At 37.7% G+C, this 18722-nt stretch overlaps 1 protein-coding gene across 4 annotated transcripts in view; it reads left to right on the top strand.

Moving 5' to 3' along the window:
- CD96 (CD96 molecule) overlaps positions 1 to 18722 on the top strand; it is a 94157-nt gene that overhangs the window by 9575 nt on the left and 65860 nt on the right. For all 4 annotated transcript variants that reach the window (XM_036243356.1, XM_036243357.1, XM_036243358.1 and 1 more), the window contains exon 3: positions 10942 to 11066. In XM_036243356.1, coding sequence (XP_036099249.1) covers positions 10942 to 11066 — 125 coding nt within the window. The remainder of the gene's footprint in view (positions 1 to 10941; positions 11067 to 18722) is intronic.

The following is an 18722-nucleotide window of genomic DNA, read 5'->3' as shown; positions in this document are numbered from 1 at the left end:
AATTATGCTCTCCCACAGAGTGGGTTGCCTTTCCATTTTGGAGGTTATACCACAGCTTTTTATCCACTCATCTGTTAATGGACACTTGGTCTGTTTCCAGATCTTAGTGATTATAAATAGTGCTGCTATGAACATAGGAGTACATATATTTTCTTCTGATTGGTGTTTCAGGCTTCTTAAGATATATACCTGGAAGTGGGATCACTGGGTCAAAGCAGTTTAATTTTTTGAGGAAACCATATTGTTTTCCATAGTGGCTGCACCAGTCTGCATTCCCATCAGCAGTGTACTAGAGTCCCCTTTTCCCACACCCTCCCTAGTACTTGTTTGATGACTTGTTGATGGCAGCCATTCTGGCAGGTGGGAGATGATATCTTATAGTTGTTTTAATTTACATCCCTCTTATGATTAGTGACATTGAGCATTTTTTCATATGCCTGTTGGCTATTTGTATGTCCTTTTAGGAGAGGTGTTTATTTAGGTCCTCTGTCCATTTTTTAATTGGGTTCTTTGGCCTCCTTTCAATGAGTTGTATGAGTACTTTATATATGTTGGAAATTAACCCCTTATCTTAAGTATCTTTGGCAATTATGTTCTCCCATATAGTGGGTTCCCTTTTCATTTTGATACTTGTTTCCTTTGCTGTGCAAAGGCTTTTTAGTTTGATCCAATCCCATGCGTTTATTTATTTCTTTCTTTTGTTTTTGTTTTTATAAATTTTTTATTTATTTTTTTGTTACAGATATTTTACCTTTTTACCCCATTGGCACCCCCCTCCCCACCCCACCCCCGCCCCGTCTCCGGCTTAGTTGTTCATGTCCATTGGTCATGCATACATGCATATAAGTTCTGTGGTTTATCTCTTCCCACCCACCCCCTCACCCCCTCTTCTGAGGGATGTCAGTAGGTGCCCTACTTCCATGTTTCTGGGTCTACTGTATTCCTCAGACTGTTATGTTCATTATATTCCGTATATAAGTGAGATCATGTGGTATTTGTCTTTTTCTGCTTGGCTTCTTTCACGTAGGATAATACTTTCCAGGTCCCTCCATGTTGTCTCAAAGGATAAGAGATCTTTCTTTCTTACCACTGCATAGTACTCCATTGTGTATATGTACCACAGCTTTTTTATCCATTTGTCTACTGATGGACACTTGGGCTGTTAACAGATCTTAGCTATTGGGAACAGTGCTGCTATGAACATGGGGGTATATATATTCTTCCTGATTGGTGTTTCAGGCTTCTTAGGGTATATTCCTAGCAGTGGGATCACTGAGTCAAATGACAGTTCAATTTTTAATTTTTTGAGGTAACACCATATTGTTTTCCACAGCGGCTGCACCAGTCTGCATTCCCACCAGTATTAGAGTCCCCTTTTCTCCACATCCTCTCCAACACTTGTTGTTTGATGATTTGTTGATGGCGGCCATTCTGACAGGTGTGAGGTGATACCTCATTGTTGTTTTAATTTGCATCTCTCTGATGATTAGTGATGTTGAGCATTTCTTCATATGTCTTTTGGCCATTTGTATGTCCTGTTTGGAGAGGTGTCTATTCAGCTCCTCTGCCCATTTTTTAATTGGGTTCTTTGTCTTCCTTTTGTTGAGTTGTATGAGCACTCTATATATATTGGAAATTAACCCCTTATCTGATACATCATTGGCAATGATGTTCTCCCATACAGTGGGTTGCCTTTCCATTTTGATGATTATTTCTTTTGCTGTGCAGAAGCTTTTTAGTTTGATGTAGTCCCAAGTGTTCATTTTTCCTTTGTTTCTGTTGCCTTAGGTGATGTATCAGTGAAAATTCGGCTGTGTATGATGTCCGAAATTTTGTTTCCTACATTTTCTTCTAGAATTTTTATGGATTCACGAGTCACATTTAAGTCTTTTATCCATTTTGAGTTTATTTTTGTGTATGGTGTAAGTTGATGATCTAGTTTCATTTTTTTGCATGTAGCTGTCCAATTTTCCCAACACCATTTATTAAAGAGGCTGTCTTTACTCCACTGTATGATCTTGCCACCTTTGTCAAATATTAATTGAGCATATTGCCTTGGGTCCATTTCTGGGTTTTCAGTTCTGTTCCACTGGTCTATATGCCTGTTCTTGTGCCAGTACCAGGCTGTTTTGCTTACAGTCGCTTTTTAGTATAACCTGATATCTGGTATTGTGATCCCACCTACTTCGTTCTTCTTTTTCAAGATTGCTGTGGCTATTCGGGGTCTTTTTTGGTTGCATATGAACTTTTGAATTATTTGTTCTAGTTCTATGAAATATGTCATTGGTATTTTGATGGGGAGTGCATTGAATCTATAGATTGCTTTGGGTAGTATGGACATTTTAATGATGTTAATTCTTCCAATCCATGAACAGGGTATGTGCTTCCACTTTTTTATATCGTCCTCTATTTCTTTTTTCAATGGCCTGTAATTTTCTGAAATAGGTCCTTTACTTCTTTGGTTAAGTTTATTCCTAGGTATCTTAATTTTTTTGGTGCGATGGTAAATGGGATTGTTTTTTCAGTTTCTCTTTCTGTGAGTTCATCATTGGTGTACAAGAATGCTGTCGATTTCTTGACGTTAATTTTGTATCCTGCTACTTTGAAAAATTCCTTTTTAAGTCTTTTAGATTTTTGATGGAGTCTTTAGGGTTTTCTATGTATAATATCATGTCATCTGCAAATAATGACAGTTTCACTTCCTCCTTTCCAATTTGGATCCCTTTGATTGTTTCTTCATGTCTGATTGCTGTGGCTAAGACTTCCAGTACAATGTTAAATAAGAGTGGCGAATGTGGACATCCCTGTCTTGTTCCTGTTCTTAATGGAAATGTTTTTAGTTTCTGTCCATTGAGTATGATGTTGGCTGTAGGTCTTTCATATATGGCCTTTATTATGTCTAGATAGGACCCCTCTATTCCTACATTGCTGAGAGTTTTTATCAGAAATGGATGCTGGATTTTGTCGAATGCTTTTTCAGCATCTATTGATATGATCATGTGGTTTTTATTCTTCATTTTGTTTATGTGGTGTATCACGTTTATTGATTTGCGAATATTGTACCAGCCTTGCATCCCTGGAATGAATCCCACTTGGTCATGGTGAATAATTTTTTTGATGTATTTCTTGATCCGATTTGCTAATATTTTCTTCAGTATTTTGGCATCTATGTTCATCAGGGATATTGGCCTGTGGTTTTTTTTCTTTGTAGTGTATTTTTCTGGTTTTGGAATTAGAATTATGCTGGCCTCATAGAACGTGTTTGGAAGTCTTCCTTCTTCTTGAATTTTTTGAAATAGTTTGAGGAGAATGGGTGTTAGTTCTTTTTTGAATGTTCGGTAAAACTCCCTCGTGAAGCCATCTGGGCCTGGGCTTTTGTTTGCTGGGAGAGTCTTGATTACCTCTTCAATTTCCTTAGTTGTTATTGGTCTGTTCAAGTTTTTTATCTCTTCCTGGTCTAGTTTTGGGAGACTGTGTGTTTCTAGAAATTTGTCCATTTTGCTTAGATTGTCAAATTTGTTGCCATATAATTGTTTATAGTAGTTGTTAACAATCTTTTGTATTTCTGTGGTGTCAGTTGTTCTTTCTCCTCTTTCATTTCTGATTTTGTGCATTTGGGTTTTCACTCTTTGTTTCTTGGTGAGTCTCACTAAGGGTCCATCAATCTTGTTTATCTTTTCGAAAAACCAGCTCTTTGTTTCATTGATCCTTTGAATTGTTTTTTTGATCTCTATGTCATTGATTTCTGCTCTGATCTTTACTATTTCCTTCCTTCTACTTGCTCTGGGGTTTTCTTTTTGTTTGCTTTCTAATTCTTTAAGTTGTGAGGTTAGACAGTCAATTAGAAATTTTTCTTGTTTTTTGAGGTAGGCCTGTAGTGCTATGAACTTCCCTCTCAGAACTGCTTTCACTGCATCCCATAGATTTTGCATTGTTGTGTGTTCATTTTCATTGGTTTCCAGGAAGTTTTTAATTTCTTCCTTGATCTCCTCGGTGACCCATTCATTGTTTAATAACATGTTATTTAGCCTCCATGTGTTGAAATGTCTTTGCATGTTCTTGTTGCAATTGATTTCTAGTTTCATGCCATTGTGATCTGAGAAGATGCTTGATATGATTTCAATCTTCTTGAACTTGTAGAGATTTAGTTTGTGTCCTATCATGTGGTCTATCTTTGAGAATGTCCCATGTGCACTTGAGAAGAATGTGTATTCTGTAGTTTTGGTGTGTAATTCTCTGTAGATATCTATTAAATCCATTTGGTCTAGTGCTTCATTTAGAGTCTCTGTTTCCTTGCTAATTTTTTGCCTAGAGGATCTATCCAGTGCTGTCAACGGGGTGTTGAAGTCCCCTGCTATGATTGTATTGTCGATTTCGCCTTGGAAGTCCTCCAGAAGATTTTTAATATATTTTGGTGCTCCTATATTGGGTGCATATATGTTTATCAAAGTTATATCTTCCTGTTGGATAGATCCTTTCAATATTATGTAGTGGCCGTCTTTGTCTCTAGTTATGGTCTTCATTTTGAAATCTATTTTATCAGATATGAGAATTGCTACCCCAGCTTTTTTTTTGCTTTCCATTTGCTTGGAAATTCTTTTTCCATCCCTTCACTTTCAACCTATGTGAGTCTTTTGTTGAGAGGTGGGTCTCTTGTAAACAACATATAGATGAGTCATGCTTTCTTATCCAATCAGCTACTCTGTGTCTCTTTATGGGAGCATTCAATCCATTTATGTTTAAGGTGATTATTGATATGTACTTATTTATTGCCATTTTTGTTTAGTGTGGTTCTATTTTTCTTCCCATTTCTACTGCTAATTACAGCAGTCCTTTTAACATTTCTTGCAGTGCTGGTTTGGTGCTAATGTATTCCCTTAGCCTTTTTTTGTCTGGGAAGCTCTTTATTTGATCTTCTATTTTGAATGATAGCCTTGCTGGGTAGAGTAGTCTTGGATTCAGATTCTTGTTTTTCATGACTTTGATTACTTCATGTCATTCTCTTCTGGCCTGTAGTGTTTCTTGTGAGAAGTCAGCTGAGAGCCTTATGGGGTTCCCTTTTTAGGTAACCTGTTGCTTATCTCTTGCTGCTTTTAGGATTCTCTCTTTGTCTTTAATTTGTGGCATTTTAATTACTATGTGTCTTGGTGTGGGCCTGTTTAGATTCTTCTTACTTGGGACTCTCTGTGCTTCTTGAACTTGAATGCCTTCTTCCTTCACCAAATTAGGGACGTTTTCTCTCACTATTTTTTTGAATATATTCTCTATCCCTTGCTCATTTTCTTCTTCTTCGGGGACTCCTATGATGCGAATATTATTACGTTTCCAGTTGTCCCATAGTTCTCTTAAGCTGTCATCCTGTTTTTTAATAGTTTTTTCCTTTTGTTTTTCTGATTGGTTGATTTTTTTCTACCCTGTCTTCTAATTCACTGATCCGGTCCTCAGCTTCCTCTACTCTGCTTTTTAAACCTTCCAATGTGTTTTTCATTTCTGATATGTCATTTTTTATCTCTTCTTGTTGGTTTTTAATTTCCAATTGGCTTATTTTCAGTGTCTCTATGTCCTTCCTCATGCTGTTCAGCTTCATTAAGATCATGGCTCTGAATTTTAGCTCTATTAACATGCCTAATTGCTCCACATTGATCTCATGTTCGGTGGAGGTCTCTTGCTCTTTCATTTGGCTTCTGTTTCTGTGTTTCACCATTTTGGCTATCACTGTGGGCTTTGGAGCCTGTCAAGTTCTCCCTGTGGGTGTTGGTGTTCTGCTGTTTGTGGCTCCCTCTCCTGTGTTTAGATGAGCGAGGGAGGACCCACGTTGAACACCACTGTCAAGTCTTACTTTCCTGGTTGAAGTTGCCAGCCCAGGAAAGGTACTGTTATCCTCTAGCTTTTTGCCTAGAGGCTAGCAGTCTAGGTTAATTGATGAGTTTTGGGTTGTCAGTTGATTGAAAAACTCCCTCTGGTGCTCAGCCAAGGTGCTTTCATGAGGGTGGGGGAGATGCTGGTTGTTAGTGAGCCTCAATTAGCACTTCAATGGCCCACTGGGTGGGGTTGGATCTCCGAGGGAGGGGCTGCTGCCTCTCCTCAGAGCCCTGGGAAGGAGCAATGTGGCCACCGTCCTGAGTGGCTGCACTCAGCCAAAGCTCTGAGCGCCCTCCAAATCCCGAGTGTCCCGACACAGTTCCAGTCCAGTCCACCCTCCCTCTGCCAGAGCCCAAGGTGAGTGGCTGTGGCTGTTTCAGCCTCTGTCCCGGCTGCGCTGTGGAGCCGCCTGGGAGTGTAACTCGAGGGCGCTGCTCCCAGCTAAGGCCGCTGCCAAGCTGCCGACCGTGGGCTCCCAGCACACGTCTCGTGCCTTCGCAAGCCTACCGGGATGGAGTCAGTGTCCCTCATTGTATGGTCCTCGCAAGCTGCTTTTCTGTTGGTTTTTCCCGTCTCTTTGTCTGTGTTATAGTTGTAATTCCAGTTTGGTTCTGGGAGATGGTCTGTGTAGCTCCGTTCACTCCGCCGCCATTTTTCCTCTCTCCGCCAAATTAATTTTTAACTCAAGTAGATTTTTGATGGTGTCTTTAGGGTTTTCTATGTAAAGTATCATGTCATCTGCAAATAATGACAGTTTCACTTCTTCCTTTCCAATTTGGATTCTTTTTATGTTTTCTTCATGTCTAATTGCTGTAGCTAAGACTTTCAGTACTATGTTAACTAAGAGTAGTAAAAGTGGGCATCCCTGTCTGGTTCCTATTCTTAGGTCAAATACTTATTTTTCTGCCCATTGAGTATGATGTTGGCTGTAGGTTTTTTATAAATGGACTTTATTATGTCAAGATATGATCCCTTTTTCCCACATTGCTGAGCATTTTTATCAGAAATGGGTGCTGGGTTTTGTCGAATGCTTTTTCAGCATCTTTTGATATAATCATATGGTTTTCATCTTTCATTTTGTTTATGTGATGTATCATATTTATTGATTTGTAAATATTGTACCAGCCTTGCATTCCTGGGATGAATGCCACTTGGTCATGGTAAATAAGTTTTTTTGATTTATTGCTGGATCTGATTTGCTAATATTTTGTTAAGGATTTCAGCATCTGTGTTCATCAGGAATATTGGCCTGTAGTTTTCTTTTTTTGTAGTGTCTTTATCTGGTTTTGGAATTAGAACTATCCTGGCCTCATAAAATAAGTTTGGAAGTCTTCCATCTTCTTAGATTTTTGGAATAGTTTAAGGAGCATGGGTGGGAACACGGGCACCCACCTGAAGGATCAGTGCACTAAATCAGCTACAGCCACTCACGTTGGGCTCCTGCAGAGGAAGAGTGGGCTGGATTAGAGCTGTGTGAAGTACCACAAGCCATTGTTTTACAACCTTGGATAATAGGCATGAATTGGGTGGAAAAGGGATTGTTCAGTTTTTCTCAAATTGTGTTACATAGCTGGTAGTACCTGAGGTGATTTTAAGGGATTAATGAAAAAAACTTAGAAACTCCTAATTGTAAAAAATTTCAAACATATACAAAATTATATATAATAGTATCTTGAGCTTTCATGTACTAATCATACAACTTGAACAATTATCAGTTCATAGGCAATTTCATTTTATTTAACTCTTATCAACTGCCCCCTCACAGATTACTTTGAAAAAAATCCAAGATATTCTATTTATTTTAGAATAAATTTTTAGAAGATCAAGGTGTGTTGGGGTGGGGAGTGGAGGAGAGAGTTGGGGGGGGAGGAAAATATAGCCATTATACCACTATCAGAACTAAAAAAACTAGTAAGTTCTTAATGTCCTCAAATATCCAGTTGACTTCATAATTTTAATTTTACATTTTCTTTCAATTAGGATCCAAATAAGCTCAATGTATTATTATTTATTTAATAAATATATTTAATCTGAAGGCTATTTTACATTTTCTATTTTTCTTTTGTAATGTATCTGTTGAGTAAATTTGATTATCTACAGCCTGTTATCACCATGGTATTTACATGTTTCTCTTTCACCTTTTTGTTAGATACAGGGATTTGATCACATTAAGGTTTTGGTTTTTGAATTTTGTTTTTTGGCAAGAGTACATCATAGATATACATCAGAGGTACATAATATCTGGCCATGTGATATAAGCAGCCACTGATGAATATTACCTAGATCCATTAGCTCATTATGGATTGCAAATAGATGTTCTAAATCTATCATTTCTTCATTTATTAGCTGAAATATTCCTCTAAAGAAACTTCTTCTCATATACCAATTACTTATGTGATGTACAGTTTGTATAAGAAAAAGAGAAGAGACACTTGCTTGATCCTTTCTCTTACCTACCAGTCATAAAAAATATTGGTTCTCTAGCACTCTTAAGTGACAATATGTTAAATGTCATGAATTCACATAATTTTAAACACATTAATGAGTTTTGATTAACTATGGCTATTATTTTTTATTATGCTGAAAATGCCCCATATAAAAAATCTATTAACCCTTTGTGATATAAGTTGCAAATATTTTCCCAGTTTGTGATCTATTCTTACTTTCTTATGATAATATTTCCAGTGCAGAATAATTTTTAGTTTTATGAAATAAAATCTATCACTCTTTTTTCCTGTTGGTCTTGATTCTGAATCATAGTTAGAAAAGTTTCTCCTATTTTCAGATTACATAGAAATTCAGTAATGTTTTTTCTAGCACTTGCATGTTTTTTTAATTAACATTTAAATTTGTGATGTTAAGTTTCTAGTGTAAAAAAAAAAAATGTTTCTAAATGTATATACATGCCTAATGGTTTTTTCTATAGTTGCTACTTTTATCTTTTCTATGATTCACTTTAGAAATTCCCTAATGACCTACTTTCCAACTTATGAATCCATCTTTTGTGATGTCTAATACATTTGCAATCCCATCAAAATGCTTCTTAATTTCTGATATTATATTTTTAAGGTATTGTTTGTTGATATATTTTTAATCCTTTGATGGTGGCTTCAGAATCTGGACAAAATTTACAAAAATATAATACTTATGTATTTGGGTAATGTACAAAATATAATTGACATATAAAGTGGATTTTATAGACTTCACAAATATTAGTACCTAGATAATTGTTTGTTTAAAATAAAAGTATGTAGGTAAAACAATTGCAATAATTTCAAGAATAAAGTTAAATAGTAGTAATAGTGGTATGTAAATATGCAAAAATTTGTGTTGGTGGTATACAAACAACTCCCTTTAAAAGTACTGTTATAGCTAAATGTCTTTAACCATAAAAGACAACTATTTTTTAAAGTTATGTGGTTGGAGTAGTACTTGGAAGTAGCTGTGGAGAACAAGGAAGGCACTGGTCCTACCTTCCAATCTTGAGGAAATGATGGTACAAGAAAATAAACAACTACTATTTGAGAATGAGGCAGGGAAGATGTTCCCTGACGGAAAGGCCTGGTTGCAATTAAGGATAGGAGGAGGGAAGAGTAAAAAGAATAGCTGGAGCTTATGAGAGATTAAAATAAAACAAAGTCCTAAAGGCTAGATAGATACAACATTCTAAAACAGAGAAATCTTTCACTTTAAATATATATATTGTTGATAATAATGAGAATTTTCATACTCATGATTCATTAATCATACTCTTAAGAATTTTTCTTAAGTAACTGAATGATCAGAAGAAAGCCACTAGCATAAGGATGATCTTTGTTATACAGATTGTAATAGTTTAAATAAAGTAAAAACCCAAACAGAAAGAGTATAATCATTCAATAATTGGATATGACTAAACAAATGATAATGGGCATATACGATGGAATGACATAAAGCCTCTAAAAATTTCAGCCACAAATAGTTTAAGAATCATGCAAAACATTTTTAAGTAAAAATCATAGGTAACATTTGTTGATTAATAAGATTGTTAAGTATGAGAAGCACATGCATACAAAATAGATTTGTATAGATATAAAAATAAAGTTTTCAGGATATTAGGGTGATAGAGTGGTTTTTATTATACATTAATATCTGATGTTATAGTTTAATAAAAAAATGGATATACTGTAGTGTATAAAACTTTCACCACAAAAAGACTATATACAGAGATTTATCTCATATCACTTTAAAAATGCAACTAATTTATTAATAATGTTTCTTCAGACTCTCCTTATATATTTTTCTGTATTATGTTTTCTTTAAAGGTATGTTTATGAGCTCTATAAAGACAGTTATGAAGACAGGAAAAAGATCAATGGATCAATGGTGAACAGGTGTTTGTTGGGAGGGACGCATGACTAGGCAGAGAAAGTCAATTTTTAGGGCAGTGAAGTTGTTCTGTATGATATTACAATGATAAACATATGTCATTATGCATGTGTCAAAACATATAGACTGTACAAGACCAAGAGTGAACTCTAAGGTAAATAAACTCTGCAGTTTGGGTGAAAATGATGAGTCATTTGATAGGTTCATTGATTGTAACAAAAGTACCTCTGTGATTAGGGATGTTGACATTGGGGAGGTTGTGCAGGTACGGGGCCAGGAAATATGGGAACTCTCTGTACTTTCCATTAATTTTGCTGCTTTAGGTTCACAGACTTAAAAATATTCAGTCTATTAAAATTTAAAAAGACATTTAGAGGCTAAGTTTTAAAGTTTTATATTCTTTCTGATTAAGGAAATGTACTCTGAAGACTGAAGCATAAATTTGGGGGCAAAGTAGAAGAACATGCCAAATTGTGAGCTGAATTCTTTTAGGGCAGATTCCCTATAATTTTTCACTGGTAATTTTTCTTAGTGGCTTTGTTTTACCATTTACACAGTAAGGACTAGAATGGGATTTTGCCTCCTTACTTCATAGGTATACCCTGAGGATAGATGAATCTTTATGCTAAAATGGTTCTCATTTCTTTGAAAAAAAGCACTTTATAAACAAATCACACATCCATGTCTTTTCCACCTTATGTTTTGTTACAGTTACTCTGGATGAATGGAGAAGCAACAATACAATGGAAATAGAGATAAATCGGACTCTGAAAATACCATGTCTTCAAAATATCTCCTCAGAAATTTCATCTGAATTTACCTTTGCATGGTTGGTGGTAAGTGTTGCCCTTTCCAGTGAATAACTGCAATGATCTTTAAATATTAATGAAGTAAAATGAATAACAAATAATAATAGGGAAGGAAGCATACTGGATGAAAGACAGGTGTCGTGTGGTAGGTGGGGAATGGCTGGGAGGGGAGGACGCCCTAAGTCTATTACACTATTTCTAAAGGTTAGTTTCTATTTCAAGCTACATACCAAGCTCTGATCACAGGAAAGAGGACATCGGTGCCCTGGATAGGAGCCACTTCCAGTAGAAGCCCCTACTCACAAATGTCTGTTTACAAACAACACATGTCAAGGGATAGACCCCCTTTTCTCAGAACTCTCATCATCCTGGGAAATATACAACATGACTTTACATTGGGAAACACAGTCCAATGCTAATAAAATATAGGTGGAAAATGTACGTGGTAGACGGAGGACCTATATTACAAACAGCCACTGCTCAGCTCTATTATGGCCACAGAGATTGCAGGTCCATCATTGCCATGTTTTCTGATTTCAAAAAAAAAAAATCCAGAAATCTGGATTTTTCTAAGAAACTTTCCAAGGCAAGCCAATCAAATGGCAGCCAGCTATTAGCCAATATACATAATAGACCTCTAGTACTGTTAAATCAGATAACGCTACCAGACGGAAGGGGTCCGTTTGCCTGCACACATCAAAGCCCAATTAGACGCAAACAGCAGTTTGCAGCCAAGAAAGGAAGGATTTATTAAGGAGATGGCGCCATGCCCCATGTCACAGGCAGCTCACCCTCAAAGACCTGGCTTCCCCGTGGCTTCCAGGGCATAGGTTATGTAAGGGAAAAAAATCATTAGTGCAGTCTACAAAATACTATATTTGCATGGTTTATCATTCTTATTACAAGTTACTTTGATTTTTGTGAACTACCTTGGAAACTAGACCCTTCTTATAAAAAGGTTTCTCTGGGGATCCAGCAAATCCAAAGTAACTGATCAGCAAGCAGGCCTTCAAATACAACCGACAGATACTTTTTTACTGTCTGGATATGTTTTGGGTAGTCAGTAGAATAAAAAGAAAAAAATTCTAAAATAACTTTCTCAAACTGTTCTAAATTGTACAATGTCTCTTTGTCATCTGTCAGAAAACACTCTTATCCTTTCATAGTGTTTGGTTTCTAAAATATAAGGCTTCCTAGGCATTATGCCTATGGTTAATGTAACTCAATTGTTCTTTTCTTTTTTAAATTTTTTAAAATTTTTATCTTAGATAGAGAGGAAGGGAGAGTAAGAGAGAGATAGAAACATTGATGAGAGACAACATTGATTGGCTGCCTCTTGCATGCCCCCGACTGGGGATCTGGCTCACAACCTGGACATGTGCCCTGACCAGGAATCGAACTGGTGACCTCTTGGTGCATAGGTCGACATTTAACCACTGAGCCACACCAGCCGGGCAACTCAATTGTTCTTTACCAACGTGATACAACATGGTTCTTAGAAAAAATTTTTAAAGTGGAGATGACTTCAGGAGGGTAGAAACTCACAAACCAAACATTACAGTAATGGAAATTTACTTTCTATACCTTGCTTACATTTTTTTTAATCCTCTTGAGGATACTTTTTTTTTCCATTTATCTTCAGATAGAGTGGGAGACGAGGGGGTGGGGGGAGAAAAACGTGGACATGAGAGAGACACATGGATTGATTGCCTCCCACACGACCCCAACCAGGGCTGGGGACCTAACTGCAACCAAGGTACATGCCCTTTACCAGAATCAAACCCATGACTCTTTGGTCTGCAGGTCAATGCTCTAACCGCTGAGCCAAACCGACCAGGGCTATCTTGCTTACATTTTTAATATTTTCCACCAACAGGCAAAATATTTCCACCCTAATTATCATAAATTCAACTAACAATAGGAATAATAAAGTTTACTAATAATAAAGTTTAACAAACCTTTCCTGTGGAGATTGTTGCTGGCTAGTAAGTTGCTCCGTAGTGTTTTATCTTATCTTTCAGGTGGGTGATTTGTTTTTTCAAGCAAATGTAAAGCTTTTACTTGGCCTGTGTCCTTTGTGTGACTCTGAGCTTCTCCAGGGCTAAAAGCTGCAGCACTCACTCCAAAAATTCCTAGCATTTGGTATGGTGCCTAGAACACAGGCACCCAATGAATAATTGAGTGGCTCTGCTTCTCTTTGTCTCCTTCCACCACAGTCCTATTCCTTGCCCTCATATTAAATTGATGGTCACTAAATTGATGCTGGGTGTTTCTTTGGTTAATGACTGGCAGCTCATTAAGTGTCCGTGACTAGATAACAGATAAGGCATCCTTATCTAGTAATTTTCTTTAAAGAAAGTAAGAAGGCTAAATAGACATCATCTTTGGCTGATGCCAGGACATTTAGGGTAAGTGAGAGGCAGAGAGAGTGCACCTGAGGTCACACACAGAGAGTGAATCCTAAACTTCCGCTGGAATCTCAAGCCACACTGTCACTGTGAAGAATGCATCACAATACAACTTGAGGTATCTTTTTGAAAGAAACCTCTCTTCAAAGGGAATAGTATATTGGCAAATGTGCCAATTAAATTCCTACTGTGCATTCTATTTTTAAATGTCAAAATCTATTTGTTCCTCTGATTTACATTCATGCTCCATGCTGTTGGCGGCTATAGAATTCAGCAAGTCTTGTAGAAAATTATCTAATTTCCTCATAGTAAGGAATGAACTGCAGCTCTTCATGTCATGACTGTTATAGGTCTGCAGAGGACATACTGTAAATATCCTCTTCAATCTCTTGTTAAACTAGCAATAACAATCATAATGATAAGCCAGTTGTTCTCACACACATCATGTAATGTGGCTTTTATGGAATGTAGAGACGGGGACGATGAGCTCAGCAGGGCAGAAACCTGCTATACCAAACTCAGTAACTCCAGGAAGCTGCACATGCTCCCATTTAAAGTCTGCATTAAATCAATGGAAACAATTTTACAAACTAAAATTATGTTAATCTAGGTCACTGAAAACAAAAGTTATGTCTTCCTATATGTGGAATTTTATAGACTCTAACTAAATCAGTTATGACCCTCATGGAGATTATTAGGATTCTCAGTTATCATTAGAAAATTATTTGGTATATGTATCCGATCCCATACTAAGGCTGTGCTAAATGTGTACATGGGATGGATCCTTTGCACTCTGGGAAATTACTTTCCTAAATTGTGACTACAACACTGAAGCAGACAGGCATCAGGCGCCCACAGGCAGGGTATCCAACACTGATCTAGCATGAGCGGCAACTAAGTGAACACAAAAGGTTAACCCTTCAGTGGACACTGAGGGTCAAAGTGAATGGTGAGGTGATGTATAAGAAATTACACAATGCATGAATGTTAAATGGGATGCCGTTGGCAGATAAAGAACAAGTGATATGTTCCCCATTTTGTATCCCGGGGCACAAACATACAGTTGTCAGGGAAATTCTGCAGGCTTGTTCTGGGAGTGTCTACATGCAACCTAACATTCTGTTTTCTTTGCAAATGATCATCCTGATTTCCCACAATATAAATGTCTACTCAATCCAACAAACATATGCGAATCTGTTTTGAGTACTAGGTCCTGCAGGGATATAAACTCTACTGGACATATTTCCTACCATGAAATACAATTTTGATAAAACGTAAAAAAATAGAGGAAAAATAGTTTGATTCTGACTAGATGGAACTGGGAAAGCTTCTTTCAAAAGTTATGTTTGAGCTGAATAATTACAAAATAGTTGGCCTGCAGATGACAGACTAAAACCTGGGACCCATGTGTACAATTTGGTGTGTGTGGGGGGGACGGGGAGGTGTGTTAGTTCCCAAAGTTGACAGATAAAGAGAAACCCATAATTTTTTTCTTTAAAACATGATAAGAAGGAGAGAAATATTTTAGCAAACAGTTCAATATTAGCAATAAATGTATATAACTAAAACCTCAATGCTCATGTTTTTTAAAATGTTTATGTTTTCAATATAGTGTTCTTTAATACTTTTGATGCTTTATATTTAAACAAGGAGCCAAATGCTGCTAATGAACAATACTGGTTTCCCATGCCCATGGGAAGCAGAGCTATTCAGAAAACCTGAAGACAGTGAACTCGAACTGTCTTCACGTAATCAGAATTAAAGTGCTAGCCAAGCTACCCAGTGTTGACAACTAATTGTGATGATTTGAAAACAGTGTTCTGGTGCCCTCAGAGTTGGCGCGGGAGGGAACTTTGCAAGCATCTGCTTTGACAGCACTGACTGGGTGGAGAATAAATGGGAGAAAGGTGGAGCTCAGAAGCAGTGTGGAGATAAAGAAGGAGCAATCAATACAGTTACCAGAACTTAATGAATGAGCTGTATGCAGGCAGCACCCACCACATGTGGTGCTCAATACCATCAGCTCTGACACGGAGCTTGTGCCATCCCAGAGATGAAATAATGTCACTAAATTGAAGAATCCCAAGGTCCCTTTTCTGGATTGAAAATTCGGATTCTAGTACCAAAAAAAAAAAAAAAGGAAAGCCTCCACCAATCATTTGCAGCTTTATCAAGTTTTCAAGGGTCACAGGGAAGCAGTGTTTCATGATTCACTATGACCCCAGCCAGCCCTCAGCATACAAATGATCTTATCTCACTCCTGTTCATAACTTAGTTATGTGTTTATTTCTCTTCTATGGGTATGACTTTGTATTTGTTTTTCTTGTGAATAGTTCTTCTCAAATAGATTCTAAGCAGAAAAGGTAAGGACTGTTTATTCTACTACACATGTGAGGTTGTATGTAGCAAAGTCACCAACAGCGTGACTTTTGGAGGGAAATTGTTTTCAAGTCCTGGCTCTGTCATTTACTAACTGTATGACCTAAGTGCTGGATTAGGGTAAATAGGGCCCTCTCCTTGGCGCACAATTTAAGGGAGTGCCAAATAATAATGATAATAATAATGATAAGTAATCAAAATATAAATATTAGCAAAATGTTTTTTAAAACAAAGTGTAGGGAACATCTGTGATGAACAAAATATCAACATTTTAAATAAAGGTAGGCTCTTGCTTGTTTGTTTTGAGACCTAACTTCAATGTTCAAGGAACAGTGTTCCCCTCAGCCTGTGGTTCCTGGGCCTTCACGGCCTTGTGTCCCCCACGGGCACAGGTATGAGAGTCGACAGAGGAGAACAGGTTGAGCATTACACGGCTTTATGTAGTCATTTAAAAACAATCTTAATTACAGAAGTTTCATTAACTTTTTTCACATACACAAAATATGGAAGGATATTTTGATAAGTGTATATAAGGGTACATGTTTTTTCTTTTGTTTCAGAATTTGTATCTTGGATATATTGCCTAACCTAAGTTTGAGTTACCTCAACCATAAAAGGGGTTATTATAGCACCGACCTCATGGTATCATTGTGAGGTGTAACTTAGGTAACACAACTAACAACTTAGCACATTCCTGTACTCAGTATGTATTAAAAACTAGTCTCTGAAAGGTTAGTTTTGTGACTCTCCATAACACCTCAATGTAGTCAGGCAGGTAAAGAACACTCCCAAAGTAGATGGTGGTCATCAGGGAGGCTGCAGGACAGTCAGTTCGCATTAATTGAACATGCATTGAGTGCCAGGACTAGTGTAGGTATATGCTGGTTCAATCTACATTTCCCATTAAATCATGGGGTCCATGAAGTTATAGAAATACTTACTCATATTAAAAAGTTGTCAAAATGTTTTCTTTAAAGACCAAGGAGAGAAAGACAGACAAGAATAAAGATTCGATATAATATAATAAAACACTCACCAATCATTATTGAGTAGCACATGAAGTATAGTCTATGACCGACCCCCGGACCATAGGGTATATGACTCCCGAGGTCCCTTTCAATCAGCAGAGAGCCCACACCTCTGTGATCTACACTCACATAAAGGCCTCTGGCCTCCTAGAATTTCTTTAAAATTTTTCATTTCTGATCCTCCCCACGTTTCTGTTTTGTTTGGTGCTGGTTTGGTTTTCACTGGTGTGTGTTGTCTCTGAGGCTTGCTTGTTCCGGGTCCAGGGCACCCCTGCTTTCTGATGCTGCGACTTACTTTGTGTGACCTTTGAGCAAGTTCCTTAACCTCAGTTCATTCCAGATTGTCATAAGCAGTAAATAAGACGTGAAAGAACTTTGCCCAGTACCTAAAACAGTAGGAGCTAAATAAATTTAAGCGATGACTAATAAGGACATACATTTTTATTATTGGTCATAACATGATACTGATTTTATTTCTCCCTCTCCCAGCTCTAGATATTTCAATGTTTGCCTGCAGTAGTTTTTCCACCTCTCCTTCCATTTGTTCCGTGAAGGGAGCCATTCACTTGCAGTCTTGCCTTGGTCCTCCTATAACTAGGACTCTAGAATCTTTCAGGATCTCTGGATATTGTAGGTTACAAGGCCTATTTTGCAACTGAATCCCATTTTTCCCAAGGAAGGAATAAACCTTTCCCTCTAGAAAAGTCATCTGCCCAGAAAAACAAATAAACAAAAGATCTTTGAATAAATTGTGTTTTCCGGTTTGTTTTGCTTTTGGTATATCTTTCCCCCACCAATGAAACCACCCTGGCTAGTCACACCCAGCTTCACAATAAAGGAAAATTTAGTTTTCCTCGGCAGTCTTCACCCTCGGGCCCTCTGACTGCCCTTCTTCCCACAACAAAGCGACAGATGGAAATGTTCCAGATGGCCAGTCATTTACTAAATGTCAAGAAGTATTTTGCCCTCCACAGTCCTCATATAAACAGTCCCTGTGCATAAAGCAGGAGCTAGAAAATTAAGCTGCTTGTGCTGGAGGACCTGCAGGGGGAGCCTGACTCCTTAATTATTGGCCTCCCTTGTCTGTACGTGCTGAGTCAAGTGCCATCCAATCCTTAAGTGCCACCCCTGTCTCCAGAATACAAGCTTTCTCCCTTTAATTTTCTGTACGCTTCTTCATTAAGAAAACGGCAGCATAGACACCGAGGCCCTTCTTTATGAGGGTATAAAGGTATGTGCATTGCTTCAGGAGTAAGTCTTAAGCAGGTGCTACTGTATATAGAGTTTATCTGTTTGCAAAGCTGATCCCGTAGCCACTTACAGAATTGTCTTACATAAGAGTTCCTACTAAGTATATTCTGGAACTGTCTGTGTAAACTACTTAAGAAATCCACGTTCATGTTTCCACTCCTAGCCCATACTTGAATTCTCTCATTCATCCGCTTCCATTTGTTTTACCCTGAATCGGTCACATTTTTAAAACTAGAGATTCCAAATCTCAGATCTTTGTTTTTGTTATTTCACGACTTCCTCCCCACCAGACGCATTCCTGTCCACTCTTCCCCACTTTAGCTGCCTCCGTGTCCCCCGACCCCTGTGCGTGAGATTCATGTGCTGTTTCGGGTCAGCCCAGTAGTTCTCGGCCCTGGCTCCTCTGAGGGCTCCCCCAGAACCACTGAGTTCTATCTCCAGCGAAGAAGTCACGCATCTGAATATTTTCAAAGCAACTCAGTTGAGAATATTGAGTTATACTAAAAGAATGTAAGGACATGATAACCCTCCCTCTCCTCTTGTGCCCCTCAAGAGTCCCTTCCTCATCAGGCCCTTACTCAGTAAAATTACTGACATGGACCAGCACTGTGACACCC

The sequence above is a fragment of the Molossus molossus genome, unplaced genomic scaffold (assembly GCF_014108415.1).
Source record: "Molossus molossus isolate mMolMol1 unplaced genomic scaffold, mMolMol1.p scaffold_m16_p_5, whole genome shotgun sequence".
Lineage (NCBI taxonomy): Eukaryota > Metazoa > Chordata > Mammalia > Chiroptera > Molossidae > Molossus > Molossus molossus.
The sequence above is the reverse complement of the archived record's forward strand: the minus strand, read 5'-3'. Positions and strand labels throughout refer to the sequence as shown.